The following is a 15,413-nucleotide window of genomic DNA, read 5'->3' as shown; positions in this document are numbered from 1 at the left end:
TCCCAAACTTAGTCACTAATCATTACTGTGTAATTTTGGCATAACAATTCTGAGAATATATTCAAATACACAGGATCAGCTGCAGGTCCCCTATCCATATGTCAGTAATGTAAAAAAAAAATGCCCAGCAGGTTTGCTAACCGTGACCTCCTTTCCTGAATTTATGCTGATTTTCCTTTAACAAGTTATAGAACATAGAACAGTACAGCACAGAACAGGCCCTTCGGCCCACGATGTTGTGCCGAGCTTTATCTGAAACCAAGATCAAGCTATCCCACTCCCTATCATCCTGGTGTGCTCCATGTGCCTATCCAATAACCGCTTTTTTGCAAATTAGTACGCAATAGGTTTTTTCCATTTGATAATCACAATTACTTCTGTTACAGATGGACGGATGGGGAGGGGATGAGAGGTTAATTTAAACAGCACTAATTTCTCCTCACACTACCCCTCCATAAACAGAAAGTGTTTCGATTTATTTCTCTCTTTAGAAGTAGTGGTGTATTTCCCAACACCTCAGTTTTCCTGCGATTCAGTTCTGAAAGGAAGATTGCAATGTTGCCTCAGACAGTAAAGAAAGGGATAGAGAAAATAAGTTTTACAGTGCAGAGACCACCAAGAAAATAAATATCAGTTCACAAATTCCAGAATCAAGATCCTGGGATATTCCTTCACAGAGGTTAAATCTCTCAAATGCTTTCAGAGATTTTCTATATAACAAACAATAATCTTTTTTGAATAATTGAATTTTGTTAGAGTGTCCAGAATTCAGGAATTCCTTTTAAATTTAGTAAACATATGAAAATGCCTGTTTAAGGTTTATTCATCTCAGTCTCATTTCATAGTTTATTTTAAGCACATTTTGCCTGATATTTTTGCACGTTTTCTCCATTTCCCTGCTGTTTCTAAATATATGAGATGAACCAATATACATATAACTTGCAGTTCACTATCTGTGGAGTCTAATGTGGTTACTCCACGCAATTTATCCTAATTGTAAATTCTAAGTTTGATCAGTTCCAAACCAGAGTTGCACATGCAGTTTGAACATAGGTGCAGACCTCCATTTTCCAGGTAGCTAATATTTAATGATTGGGGATAAGAACATATATGAGCATCTGTTTTTCCTTAACTTTAAAAATACTGAAAAATGCTTATTGAAAAAAGATCTATCTTTGATGTGTTGGTATACTTTGTTTCTGTGCTTTTGGGTAATGAACTAAACTGCTGCATCCATGATATTGTGCGATGCCAATAAAGCCTCTGCACTGACCAGTTGTAGTATATTCATGAAGCAACTCAGTGTTGGTGTAGCACCAGTGCCAACAACTGCAGGTTCTCAGCACTTCCCAGTGCTGGGCATTTTCTCGTACCTATCGATGTTAGTGACCCTGGCAACACTCTATGGCTTTGAATGAAGTTTGGTCATGTTCAATTGGAAGTGGCCCAGTAGATTTGAACTGGTAAATCCCAATACAGAGAGGCTGTCTTTATTGTGCATTCCCCTCAATGTGAGACACATAATTCAGACACATTTCATAGGTTTCATTTAAAGAATGTTAGCCAATTGTGGCAAGTAGTAGTGTCGTTTATTGGCAGCAAGCAATTTATGCAATGACTATGCTTTCAGGAAATTTAAATTGGCTACTAAATTTTGTATGATATTCAAAACCATTGGGAGAAGCTCATTTTTGTTTTATTGAATGCACTTTGGAGCATGGTGAACTTTTACAGATCAGCAGCAGTCTTATAAACATACACTTCATACCGAATGCTAATTCCACCTGGCCCTTTTGTTTCTAGTCTGTTATTTATTTACTTTTGTGTTTTCTGTTCTCTTTTGTCACCTTCCCTGAGAATGGTGGTCGATGGAGTATGTGCTTAGTCAATATCTGTAGCTATGTGTCCTCAACAGAGAATCATGATTTTGCTGAAATGCATACAGATTAACAACATTATGCTTTATCTTGTTTGCGGCTTGGTTTATACTGATGCTCATAGAGGTTCATCAGTTAGTGCTGGACAGTGCCAAGATTTTGATCTGTGGCAAAACCCTGAATGAAAGAAAACATTTCTGGCCATTTAGTAAGAGAATATACTTAGAAGGTTGTATCATCTAGCTAATATAATTGATTTCTGATGAGAAACTGAAGACTTGCTTTAATTCTTCAATGAAAAATGTTGTGTTAGAAGCAGAGAATATAACCTTTTCAAACTGGATGAAAGCTGGTTTGATGGCTTAACTCCCAGGTCTCTATACAATGCAGTAGTCAGAGGGCATGTGAGGCACCACCTAGCTGCAATGTCAAGCTGACATTTTCATGTGTGCTAAGCACATGGCTTCTTATAATCACTCAAGTTAGACTTTATTCTCATAGGCTGGGATGAATGTCAATGAAGAAAAATGGTGGCTGATGCATTAATGCCAGGAAACAGATTCATGCTCATAGAGAAGTAGGGGCAGCAATGCAATACAATAAATATACACAACAAAATCATTATGTTTATCAAGTATCTTATTGAAGGTGATGCCATCAGGAATGGCAAGAGGTCAGCAATTCTTACGATTTTATCTGCCACAATTAGTACAAGATAACAGGGATTAGATTACCGTACTTTAAATGTCACACTTTGAGACAACTCTCTGCAATGCCTTTTTAACTATTAATGCTCTGTATAGTTCTGTACAGCAACTGGAAAGTATATTTCAATCACCTCTTGCTTGTTAAAGTTCTGCTTATGTAACACATTGGGCAAAATCTTACTGCCTCAGCTTTAAAGGCAGGCCAGGTCCTGGTTCCAATGGGTTTCCGAGGAATCCAGCTTGCATAATCTACCCAAAGGCACTAAATTAAGCAGCAGCTTCCAGGAGTCCAGGGAATGCTTGAGGCTCCGTGCAGTGCCCTACTGGGAGAAATAAGGACTGCCACTGTAGATGGGGAACCATGAGGATGCCTCAAGATTGAAGGCTTTTAAAAGTTAAACTATGATCATCATTATGGAGGAGGAACCCGTTTATGGGATAGCCTGTCGCTGCAGGCCTCTGGCAGTTGTAGCTCTGGGGGATTAAGAAGAATGGGAAGAGATTCTATGGATTATAAACACTAAGGTAAACTAATTGGAATGAAGTGTTTCGGTACTGCGATCCAGTCTAAGTAAAACCTGGACTCTTGTTTTCAAAAGTCCTGTTTCTCTGCTGCCCACTTCTTTCTACTCTACCCTTATGTATCAAACAATCCAGCACTGCCTCTTAGTGATCACATCCTGGGCAGTGGTGCAAAAAATTCTCATCTTCTCGGATGGTGCACAGGGTAGTGAGCTCAAGCATAGTGAGTCTGCTCCAGATGCACAATTTTCCAAGTTACTGCAAATATGCCATACATACTGGCCATACATTGCACTACACAAACATGAGCATTCTCTGCACTGTTATGCTAAGATGCATGTCTAACTTAAAAGCATAGTGTTGGCCTGAACTGCATTAGCACCAGACATGGACAAGTTGGGCAGAAGGGCTTGTTTCCATGCTGTAAACCTCTATGACTCTATGACATAAAAACTGTGCTTATTTTGCATAACTATGGAATTATAGAAAAACTCCTGTGCAAATGCTGAACTCTACCCATTTAACTAGCCTTTTGTTGATTTGCTCTAATTACCTCAGAGTATGAGCTCCCTGATTGAGGTAATGATTGCCAGTCCAATCAGCGGGTCTCACCTGTGTATAAAGAGGAGTGTCAGGTCTATTGGCACTCTGGATTCTGACTTTGTACCTGAAGCACTCTTAGGAATAGAGATGTTTAAATGAAGGGAATCTGGTGAAGGGACACCCGTTTCTGAGGAGTTATTTCACACGCAAATGCTTTTTGAAAAAATAACTAGAAATTTCAGAAAAATTGATGCAAGTTTTAAATACAAACTTCACAACAGCATAATACACTGACTGAGCTATGTTTTAATACATTCAAATTCTAAAAAAAACTTTGATTGGATTTTCCTTTTAAACAGCTGGACAGCTTTGAATTACATCTATGCATTGAGCAATTTGTAGAATTTCCCAACAACCTCGGAATCAAACATGAGGGTGCGACATTTCCACTTTTACCAAAATAAAAATGGAGATTAAACTATAAAAGCTTTATTTCAATGTGATGACACATCTTAATATTTGCTGTGCGAATTTAACATTTCCCAGGAACTCCTCACGGACATCTATAGTCAGCAATACGCGTGACTGTGCTGCTTTTCTCTTGCTTGCAAATGAAGCGTGTTTAGAAGACTTTTAGAATATTTTAGAAGTTATTTGCCTGCTACATGTCTAAATATGTCAGAAGAAAGAATTCTCACAGACAACCAAACAGGATATGAAAAGCACTAATAATCAAAACACTTAAAAAAAAATAACACAGTGAAATAAAGATTTGGACATACACATGGGCTTAAGGTTGAAACTGAAATATAAATAAATATTAAGAATATTGTTTGCAATTGTTAAGAATCAAATTAGTCAATCATGGAGACAGTTAAAAAAATCCACAAATATATAATTCGGGGTCAGATCAATTGTTTAGCAATACCTAACACTCAGATAAACAGTTATGCCTTAATGAACAACACTCAACCTTTTATAGAGTTTCTAGCAACAGAGTGGAAAATGAAACATTCTCACCAGTTCAGTGGGTTCCATTGATTTCTGGCTTGGGAGCAGGAAGATTGGGACCACAGCATAGACTATGGTAGAGGAATGAATGACAGACCACAACTTCAGGATGTCTGAAGTTTGTACTTGCACTAAATCCTGAAGTTGCAATCAGATTCAGTGGGGCAATGATGGTGAACACAGATGGTTTGTCTTCAAAAATCATACAAATTCCAGGCCAAAACATTATAGCATGATTTCACAAGTGTAACTTGGCTACAAATACAAATTATAATTTTTCACCAAAATGTTCTTGAATAGTTCATTATTTTCTTAGATGAACAGATACTATGTAATACAATGTAATACAAGCTTGCTTTCTGAAAGCTCTTTTCTTTCCCATCAGCCAAGCACGAGGGCACAACTCCACTTATTTTATTTTTAAAACTACACAATTACATGGGTGCATGGCAGAAATAATCAGAAATGACTTCTAAATTCTGTACACAAATAAAACAAATTGCATTTATATAGTTTTACAGCGCAATTTATTTTTTCAAGGAGGGAATCGGTTATCCTGGCTGCTGCCAAAGGCCAATAACAAAGGAATGAGTTTTAAATTTGATTGGCGAGATATTAACAGAGAATCAGGTACCAAATCAAAAATAAAATCAGCAAATCACTTCTTATCCCATTCTTCTTTTTCCATTCGTTCACTGATAACTTCTTTAAGATATGGCTCTAAGTAGTGTGCATCCTGAAAACAAAAGAACAGTTCTATTCAGACAACTTTAAATATAAAATTTCTTATATCTGACTAAATATTTACATAAATAACTATCCTCTTTATTCTTTTCAGGAATGTTTAGTGAGAAAAACATGATAAGGTGAAGGTAGGGAAGACGTTTCCACTTGAAGAAACGAGGTGCTAGGAATACAAATAAGTACATTTGAGAATTCAGGAGGATCTCTGTAGTTGGAAAATGGTTAGAAAGTGGAACGTGATAAAAGGAGTAGTGGAGACAAATAATATTTAAGCAGAAATTAGAAAGGAACAGAAAATGATGGTGAATGGGTTAAATGAAAAGGGGTGGAAGAATGTTCTTACAAACTATAAACACCTGTTTATGAAATAAGTCCCTGGCCTGTTGTTATGCTATATATTATACATAATGACACCCACTAAGGAGTTCCTGCATGGTCAAGCCTACACCTTTGTCTATCAAAGGGCTGGAAAAAGAAAAAATACCAAGATAGGTAAATCAATCTTTATTGCTCATGGGCATATCGAAGCAACAAGCTTGAGGCTTTTGGCAGCTGCCTGAGGTAACATCAACTGTCAAGGCACCGGCATGGCTGAGGAGATCCAAAAACATCAGTGCAGAGGATGGAAGGACAGGGAAGAAACCCTATTGTAGTAAATATTTCCCATTTTACATAAATCAGCATCAATGCCAAAATTACCTGCTCAAATTTTGTCCACATTTCTTTTGGAAGGATTTGATGCTTCATGCTCAAATCCAAAGCTCGTTTGATGCGGAACATTCTATCGTTGTAAAGACTTTCAGGCAACCTTTTCAGAGCCTCTTTCACGTCATCATTTTCGTACAGTGTGTCATCCCGCATGAGACCTGGAAACAAATATTCTTAAAGTACTCATTTGTAATAAATTCAGAAAATGTAATTTCCTGAATGTTATTTCTTTAAAACCAGAAGCTTACTTATTAGTGTCACAAGTAGGCTTACATTAACACTGCAATGAAATTACTGTGAAAATCCCCTAGTCACCACACTCCAGTGCCTGTTTGGGCACACTAAAGGGAGAATTTGGTATGGCCAATGCACCTAACCAGCATGTCTTTTAGACTGTGGGAGGAAACCAGAGCACGCGGAGAAAACCCACGCAGACACGGGGACAACGTGCTGACTCCACAGTGACCCACGCCAGGAATCGAACCCAAGTCCGTGGTGCTGGAAGACAGCAGTGCTGGAAGACAGCAGTGCTAATCAGTGTGCCGCCATGCTACCCATACTGAAGCAGAATTAATTTGCAGGACCAGGAAGGATAATGCATAATGAAAGCAGACCATAAACATAACTATAACACACCTTATGTTTTCATTCAAATCACACATCATCTTGACTTGGACCTGTATTGTCTTCATCACTGGGCCAAGATCTTAGAAGCTGTTACTTAACAGCATTGTGGCAGTATGTTCACCCTAACTGAGTGGGTTCAAGAAGGTGGCTCGCCACCATCTTCTAAAAGGCAATTAGAGATGGACAAGAAATATTGCTCATACCAGTGATGCCTATATCCTGAGAAAGAAAGATAATATGGGGAAAAAAGTTAAGAATATAAACTTACCAAATTTGTTGAACCCTGCAGCATTGTAGTACCACTTCTGTAGGTTTTGAAGCAGACTGCTAGTTGTTTTGACTAGGGGAAGGAAAAGATACAAAACACATTACTCTCTTTCAGAAGAAAAGCTCAAAATTAGATGACTAAATTTTCTAATGTAAAATCAATGAACATAGAAACACTCACTCGAAGAAAATCATCGAGCCAGGCTACATTTTTTAAATTTGTTCTTGGAATTTGGGGAATCCTATAAAGGCAGAATTTATTGCTGCTGGTTTGAAATTTCTGATCATTTGTTCATACAGATGATTTGGGATTGAGTTATGCTCAAGTGTTTTCAAAGATGTTAATATAAAATGAATTTATGTCTCAGCCAGATAACTGTGGGTTTAAGCCCCACTCCAGGCTAATACTAAAGTACTGCATTGCGGGCAATGTGACCATTTGGTTGCGATGCCAAACCGAGGCCCTGATAAATTTCTAAAGTTGGCATTAAAGATCCCATGGCACTGTTTTGAAAAGAGAGATGGGGAGTTCTTCTCACTACACTTGTCGGTATTTACCTCTGAACTATCACTAAAAAGATTATTTGGCCATAATCATATTCTTGTTTGAGAGAGCTTACTGTGTGCAAGTCGGCTGCGATATTTCCTACCTCACAACCATGACTACATGTCTGAAGTACTCCATTCACTGGTATAACCCGAAATCTGAAAGGCGCTATATCAATGCAAGCCTCACATTTTGACACGTGTGCAAATGGTTTTCTGCCGGTGATTTCTTCAGCAGTTACTTGATGCTTCTCATCCAAATCATATCTCTCCCCGAGACACATCAAAACTAACCACAGTCGTAACACCCTTAAACTGATCACATAACTGAGTCCTATAAATTGACTTATTCTATTAACGACTCTAGCATTAGCCTTGTAATTTTTCTTCTGGGTGCTGCGAAACCCAGTTCAGAGACTGAACTGCCTCTCAGCTCCTGTTTTTTCTGTCTCTGTGTCACTTGATCACTGCTGCCAGGCAACAGTAAGACTTTTCTAAAAGAAAAATACTGTGGATGTTGGAATTCTGAAATAAAAATGTTAGAAAAACTCAGCAAGTTTGGCAGGATGTGGAGAGAGAAACAAAGTTAACTTTGAGTCAGTATGACTTCTTCAGAGCTAAAGAGAGGGATTTTAGACTATACTATGCAAGGAGGGTGGAATGAAGTTGAAGGTCAGTGACGTGCGAGGTAGGAGAGAATGCAGCAAGATATTTAGGGCAAAGGAAGTGTTAATAGCAGTGTTAAGGAATAAAGAAGGTGCTGATAGTGGCATAAACGTGAGAGCGCAGAATATATTAATAAGAGAACAAAGGTCAGTGCTCAGTGAAAAAAACTTAACAGGTGACAGATGGCCCTGTGGGGGTGGAGGTTGCATTGGGACAAAACATTTTGGATTTAAAAAATGGTCAAGAATGAAGAGAAAGTTCAAATTCTAAAGTTGTTGAGTCCAGAAGACTGTAAAGTGCCTAATTGGAAAATGAAGTGCTGTTACTCCAGTTTGCATTGGGCTTCATTGGAACATTACTGCGGGCCAAAGAAGACATGTGGGCATGAGAGAAAGATCCTGAGTTGAAATAACAAGTGACAGGAAAGTTGGCGTCATGCTTGTGGACTGAGCGAAGGTGTTCTGCAAAGCAGTCATCCAGGCTGCACTTAGTGTCCCCTGTACAGAGGAGACAGCATTGAAAGCAGCAAATGGAGGTGCAACTGAAATGTTGCTTCACCTGAAAGGAGTGGTTGGGGTCTTGGGCAGTGTGGAGGGAGCAGGTGAAAGGGCAGGCATTGCACCTTCTGCCATTGAATGGGGAGGTAATAAGGAGTTGGTGGTGAAGAATGAACCAGGATGTGAGAGAGCGCTCTCCCTGCGGAATGCTGTTAGAGAGGGGAAGGGTAAGATGGGTTTCATGGTGGTATCATGCTGGGGTTGGCAGAAATGGAGGAAGATGATCCTGTGAATGAAGAGGCTGACGGGATGAAAAGTCAGGACAAGGTGAACCCATCATGGTTCTGCAAATGAGAGGAAGGGGTGAAGACAGAAGTATGGGAAATGAGTCAGACGTGATTGAGTTCCAACAACTCACAGTGGGGTGGGAGGGCCTTTTGTTAAAGGCTAACATGCCAGAAACGCTGTTTTCAAAGGCGGTATCATCAAAACAGATGCGACAGAGGCAGAGAAACTGAGATAATGGGATGGAGGCCTGACAGGAAGTGTGGCAAGAAAAGCTGTAGTTGAGGTAGTGTGGGAATTGTTGAGTTGGTAATGCATACTGATGGTCCTATCAGCAGAAATGGAGACAGAGAGGTCAAGGAAGGGAAAAGTATCAGAGACCACGTGAAGGTGAGGTAGGGGTGAAAGTTGGAAGCAAACTCTATACATTTTTCCAGATCCAGACAAGAGCATGAAGCCACATTGATGCAGTAATTGCTGTAACAGAAAAATAGTTGTTGGCGTGGGCCTGAGTAGAATGTTCCACATACCCCACAAAAAGACAGGAATAACTGGGATCCATGCGAGTGATGCTTTTCTACTTTGTGTTTGAACCCTTGAACTCTCAGCCCATCTCTTGAGCAACAGGGTTTGTAAAAGCTCATTAAATATCCAGAGCTTCTGGACACCAACGCTCATTAGGAAAACCTACTTGAAACTTGAAACCACTCTACCTTCTTTAAACACAAAAATACGCACACACACTAACTTAAATATTATACACTGCTCACAGATTTCAAGGATCATCATCCCTGGATTATTGCTGAAAAAGGAGACATGCTGTCAAAGCTTTTCATCTTGCACTCATCAGGACAGTTGACCAGAACTGTAATGGGGTATCAACAACTTATACTACACGAGAAGAAAATGCTGATTGGTTGGTAAGTAGACGCTGATTGGTGGAGACATTGCCATGGAGAATGCAGCATGGAGCTGCCAGCTCCCCAGCTTTGTTCAAATTCAAACCAGAAAGTTGACCCTGATTCTTCAAGGCATTGCACAGAGGAATGAGCCAGGGAATGACTGTTCCCCAAACTCCTGTTTATATAGTGTGCACATGTTCCTTTTGTCTGCCAAGGACATAGACGTGTGTGCAAATATATGTGACTTCTAGCATGTATAAGTGAATCACACTGCAAGCCTGACTGACGATCCTAAAAATAAAGTTTATTTGTCACAAGTAAGGCTTACATTAACACTGCAATGAAGTTACTGTGAAATTCCCCTAGTCGCCACATTCTGGCGCTTGTTCGGGTCAATGCACCTAATCTGAATTGGTTTTCGGTGTATTTGTTAGCACAATCAGGACAGTTTAGCACGTGTTGTCCAATCTCAAAATTACATCTAATATCAGACACGCTGTTCCAAGTTTTGCAAGCATGGGCTGGTTGGGTACGGTCTGTACTTCTCCTATAACGAACAGCTGAAGGGATGTGCTATTTCATACGATCCGCCAATCATTGGGACGCATGGGCTTATATGTGTTTTATTCATTCAAGGGATGCGGGCATCGCTGGCTGGGCCAGTACTTTTTATTGTCCATTCCTAGTTGCCCTTGGATTGCTTGGCCATTTCTGAGGGGCAGTTAAAAGTCAACCTGGTACCACACTGGCATCGAAATTCATATACACATTGCTTATTTGTGTGATAGGCAGAACATCTTTTTGACTTGATGGCTACATCATGTTAATGGAAAATACCACTCGTGTTGCTACTACATACTAACAGCATGCAATAGCTAACTTCACCTATTGCTCAAGTCTTTGAGACACTTTACCCAACCAGTGTAATCGAAGAAAGACTGGGCACTTTTCAGGTCTGAAGGCCCATTCAGGAGTTTGTATGATAGAAAGTGAATGATTATCTGATCAAGGTAGCCATTATTCTGCAGGAGAGCTTTGATGCACCCTATTTCACCATGAAGCTTGTACGGTAAGCAAGTGGCTCAAGCTCTATTGACGAGGTTGCTTACAACGCCATTCTTATGGTGCTTGGAACTGTAGGAATCCCAAAGCATATATTGCCCAGTAAAGGTAGGCTTGCCATAGACAGCAGTAGAAAATCCATAGGCAGATTTCTCAACCAGCACACGTCAAGGAAGGGGAGTTTGTCTGAATGCTCCATTTCAAAGATGTATTTAAGTGCAGCATCAAGCCCATTAAGATGTGCAAGCATTTTGTTTACATGCAGTTCCAGATTCAAATATAGCAAACATATCACCTACACACTGGAAATATGCAAGGGGTAGGTGGTGAGGTGTCATTCCACCAAAGATGTGTTCTTAACGGAAACCAACAAAGATGTTTGCGAGAGCTGGGGCTAGAGGGGATCCCATGGTGACACCATCTATTTCGGCATACATTGTGTTGTTAAAACAGAACTCAACCAGACAAGTAGCTGAATTCACCTTGGAATTCCTTCCTGCCTGAGCAACATGCATAGTGACATAGAAAGTCAGATCAGACGAATTAACATGGAATTACAACAATGACAGAGACCGGACTCAAATGTGGGGTGAATTGAGAACTTAATACTTCTGGCTACATGGTATTTAGCAAAGAAAAAGGAAACAAAGAAAGAAATGGGATGGCAGTATTGATTAAATAAATTATTATAGTAATGGAGAGGGCTAATATAGTCAGAGGTCAAACACAGAAGCTATTATAGTACAGGGTGCATACCACAGGCTACCAAATAGTGGCCAAGATTTCAGAGGAGCAAATTTACTGAAAAATTACAAAAAGATGCGAGGACTACAGTGATAATGGGAGATTTCAAATAATACTCATCTAGACCAGGATCGCAACAGTGTAAAAGGTAAAGAGGGGGAGGTATTCCCAAAATGTGTAGACAAATCCATCGTGAACAGTCACCAAAAAGGCAGCACGGGCTGATAGGCCGAACGGTCTCCTTCAATGATTCTAGTCATGGATTCCGTCTGGGTCACCTTGAGCTCAATCTAAAGACAAGTTGTTCATTCCCTTTCCCAATGTCACAGGCCTCAGCGTGGGAGCCAGTGCCGCCGCTGGAGTTGGTCACAGTCCCTGGACTGAGCTCAGCCCGGAGTGGATCCCCCCCAATAACCAGCGGGGCATCGCCCCCTTCAAGGACAACCCAAGGCCGAGGCGCCCATCCCTCAGCAGCACCAGTTAGGCGGCACACTGCCCCAAAAGGCACACAGAAACCAGTAGGTTTGAACACGGCCGGACCCTCCCTGTCTTTCGCCCTCCGCCCAGGCAGATTAAAATCCAGCTACACTCACCCGAGGCTCTCCCCGCCATCTTCCTGTCAGGAGGTCTCAATGCGGCTGCGCGCCGCTCACTCTCCGGAATAACCCGCGGCGCGGGTGCGTAAAGACGCAGTGCGTACGCGCTCGTCCTCGCTGCGTGACGCATTCACGCGCCAGTGCGGGTGCACGGGATAGAGCGGGGATAGAGCGGGGCTTGCGCGCGTGCGCGCATACTCGACATAGAACGCAGTCACGTTACACACGTGTGCGCATACCCAGCTTTGAACGGACGCACGTTCTGCGCGTGCATATAGCCGGCATTGAACGCAGACACGTTCTGCGCGTGCGTATACCTGGCATTGAGCACAGGCATGTTCTGCGCATGCCCGTGTTGATTGCTGGGTCAATGAGGATGAGTGCTGCATGATGCCAGTGGGTGAAGCACATTCTGGAATGGGACAATACAGGCTTTCTAATCCGAGATTTCTCCACATTGGCAAAGTCTCCAGTTGGCAACAGTGCCACTGTGCAGAAATCAGTCTTCGGGCCACATCAAAGTAAAAAATAAACACAAAGAAAATAAAGTCCACCGCCATCAGCAGCATGATTGTCTTTGACCAGGTATTTGATTGGCAGAGCATGGATATTCTTTGCGGTTCCCTGTCGCTTGCCACGTTAATTTTTCAGCTGATTCTGAACTCGGTGTTTGCCTCCTACAGTTTCAACAAGAGGTCAATGCAAGCTCATTTTTCTACCAGGCAATTTGTCTTCACAATGACACAAATAAATTCATACATTGACTACAATTTCAATTTTCTCTCTTCACCAGCTATCAATTGACAGTTGCAGAATCTGGTCATCAGCAAAGTCTTGGGTGCTCCGGTTTCCTCCCACAGTCCAAAAGGTGGCAGGTTAGGTGCATTGGCTATGCTAAATTCTCCCTCAGTGTACCCGAACAGGTGCCTGAGTGTGGCAACCAGGAAATTTCCACAGTAACTTCATTGCAGTGTTAATGTAAGCCTACTTGTGACAATAATAAATAAACTCCTCTGACACCAGGCCATGTCTTGTTCTTAAAAGTTGCTACTTTTTGTTGCAATTTCTACATTCTCCCCCCTTTCAGTTCTGAAGAAGAATCCACAGGTTTGAAATGTTAACTGTTTCTCTCCTGATAGATGCTGGCAAACCTGCTGAGTTTTTCCAATGTCCTGTTCTTGTTTCAGATTCCAGCATCTGCAGTATCTTGCTTATTTCAAGCAAGGAACTGTGTTTCAAGTCTGTCTTCTATGAAAGGTGGTAAGAAGTCTCACAACACCAGGTTAAAATCCAACAGGTTTGTTTGGTAGCAAAATCCACTAGCTTTCGGAGCGCTGCTCCTTTGTCAGGTAAGTGGGAGTTCTGTTCACAAACAGGGCATATAAAGACACAAACTCAATTTACAAAATAATGGTTGGAATGCGAGTCTTTACAGGTAATCAAGTCTTAAAGGTACAGACAATGTGAGTGGAGAGAGCGTCAAGCACAGGATAAAGAGATGTGTATTGTCTCCAGACAGGACAGTTAGTGAGATTTTGCAAGCCCAGTCAAGTCGTGGGGGTTACAGATAATGTGACATGAACCCAAGATCCCGGTTGAGGCCATCCCCATGTGTGCGGAACTTGTCTATCAGTCTCTGCTCAGCGACTCTGCGTTGTCGTGTGTCGTGAAAGCCGCCTTGGAGAACACTTACCTGAAGATCAGAGGCTGAATGCCCGTGACCGCTGAAGTGTTCCCCAACAGGAAGAGAACACTCTTACCTGGTGACTGTCAAGCGGTGTTCATTCATCCATTGTCGCAGCATCTGCATGGTCTCCCCAATGTACCATGCCTCGGGACATCCTTTCCTGCAGCGCATCAGGTAGACAACGTTGGCCGAGTTGCATGTACCGTGTACCTGGTGGTGTATTCACATGAGATGATGGCATCCGCGTCGATGATCTGGCACGTCTTGCAGAGGTTGCTGTGGCAGGGTTGTGTGGTGTCGTGGTCACTGTTCTCCTGAAGGCTGGGTAGTTTGCTGTGGAAAATGGTCTGTTTGTGGTTCCGCGGTTGTTTGAAGGCAAGAAGTGGGGGTGTGGGGATGGCCTTGGCGAGATATTCATCTTCATCAATGACATGTTGAAGGCTCCGGAGAAAATGTCGTAGCTTCTCTGCTCTGGGGAAGTACTGGACGACGAAGGGTACTCTGTCCGCCGTGTCCCGTGTTTGTCTTCTGAGGAGGTCGGTGCGGATTTTCGCTGCGGCGCGTCGGAACTGTCGATCGATGAGTTGAGCGCCATATCCTGTTCTTATGAGGGCATCTTTCAGCGTCTGGAGGTGTCTGTTGCGATTCTCCTCATCTGAGCAGATCCTGTGTATACGGAGGGCTTGTCCATAGGGGATGGCTTCTTTAACGTGTTTAGGGTGGAAGCTGGAAAAATGGAGCATTGAGGTTATCCGTGGGCTTATGGTACAGTGAAGTGCTGAAGTGACCATCCTTGATGGAGATGCGTGTGTCCAAGAATGCAACCGATTCCAGAGAGTAGTCAATGGTAAGTCTGATGGTGGGATGGAGCTTGTTGATGTCATCATATAGTTGTTTCAGTGATTGTTCACCAAGAGTCCAAAGGAAGAAAATGTCATTGATGTATCTAGTGTATAGCATCGGTTGAAGGTCCTGTGCGGTGAAGAGGTCTTGTTCGAACCTGTGCATGAAGATGTTGGCATATTGAGATGCGAATTTGGTCCCCATGGCTGTTCCGTGTGTCTGGAAGAAGAACTGGTTGTTGAAGGTGCAGACATTGTGGTCGAAACTTCTATGAAAGGTCACAGACCTGAAACGTTAACTGTTTCTCTCCACAGGTGCTGCAAAACCCAAATACCATCTTTTCAGTCTTCCCAATATTTAACTCAAGGAAATTTCTGCATGTTTGCAGGCAGCACAGTTAGCACTGCTGCCTCACAGCGCCAGGGACCCGGGTTTGATTCTGGCCTCGGGTCATTATCTGTGTGGAGTTTGCACATTCTCACTGTGTCTGCGTGGGTTTCCTCCGGGTGGTCCGGTTTCCCTCCACAGTCCAAACGATTTGCGGGTTAGGATGATTGGCCATGCAAAGTTGACCCTAGT

The 15,413-nt window shown here is 42.0% G+C and overlaps 1 protein-coding gene across 1 annotated transcript; it reads right to left on the bottom strand.

Annotated features, from left to right (window-relative positions):
- Nucleotides 1–4,518: 4,518 nt before the first annotated feature.
- Nucleotides 4,519–12,387, bottom strand: uqcrb (ubiquinol-cytochrome c reductase binding protein). Its single transcript, XM_078215931.1, has 4 exons — nt 12,302–12,387; nt 7,008–7,079; nt 6,104–6,270; nt 4,519–5,396 (listed from the first exon to the last, which is right to left on the bottom strand). Exons 1-4 carry the CDS (start codon nt 12,318–12,320, stop codon nt 5,319–5,321), a joined length of 336 nt encoding a protein of 111 aa, XP_078072057.1. The 5' UTR covers nt 12,321–12,387; the 3' UTR covers nt 4,519–5,318.
- Nucleotides 12,388–15,413: the final 3,026 nt, after the last annotated feature.

The sequence above is a fragment of the Mustelus asterias genome, chromosome 7 (genome assembly GCF_964213995.1).
Source record: "Mustelus asterias chromosome 7, sMusAst1.hap1.1, whole genome shotgun sequence".
Classification (NCBI taxonomy): domain Eukaryota; kingdom Metazoa; phylum Chordata; class Chondrichthyes; order Carcharhiniformes; family Triakidae; genus Mustelus; species Mustelus asterias.
The sequence above is the reverse complement of the archived record's forward strand: the minus strand, read 5'-3'. Positions and strand labels throughout refer to the sequence as shown.

Coding starts and splice junctions, on each gene's coding strand:
- uqcrb (XM_078215931.1), bottom strand. Junction 6,271..7,007: donor TGCAGGGTTCAACAAATTTG/GTAAGTTTATAT, acceptor ATTTGTTTCCAG/GTCTCATGCGGGATGACACA. Junction 5,397..6,103: donor TGTGGACAAAATTTGAGCAG/GTAATTTTGGCA, acceptor TTTTGTTTTCAG/GATGCACACTACTTAGAGCC.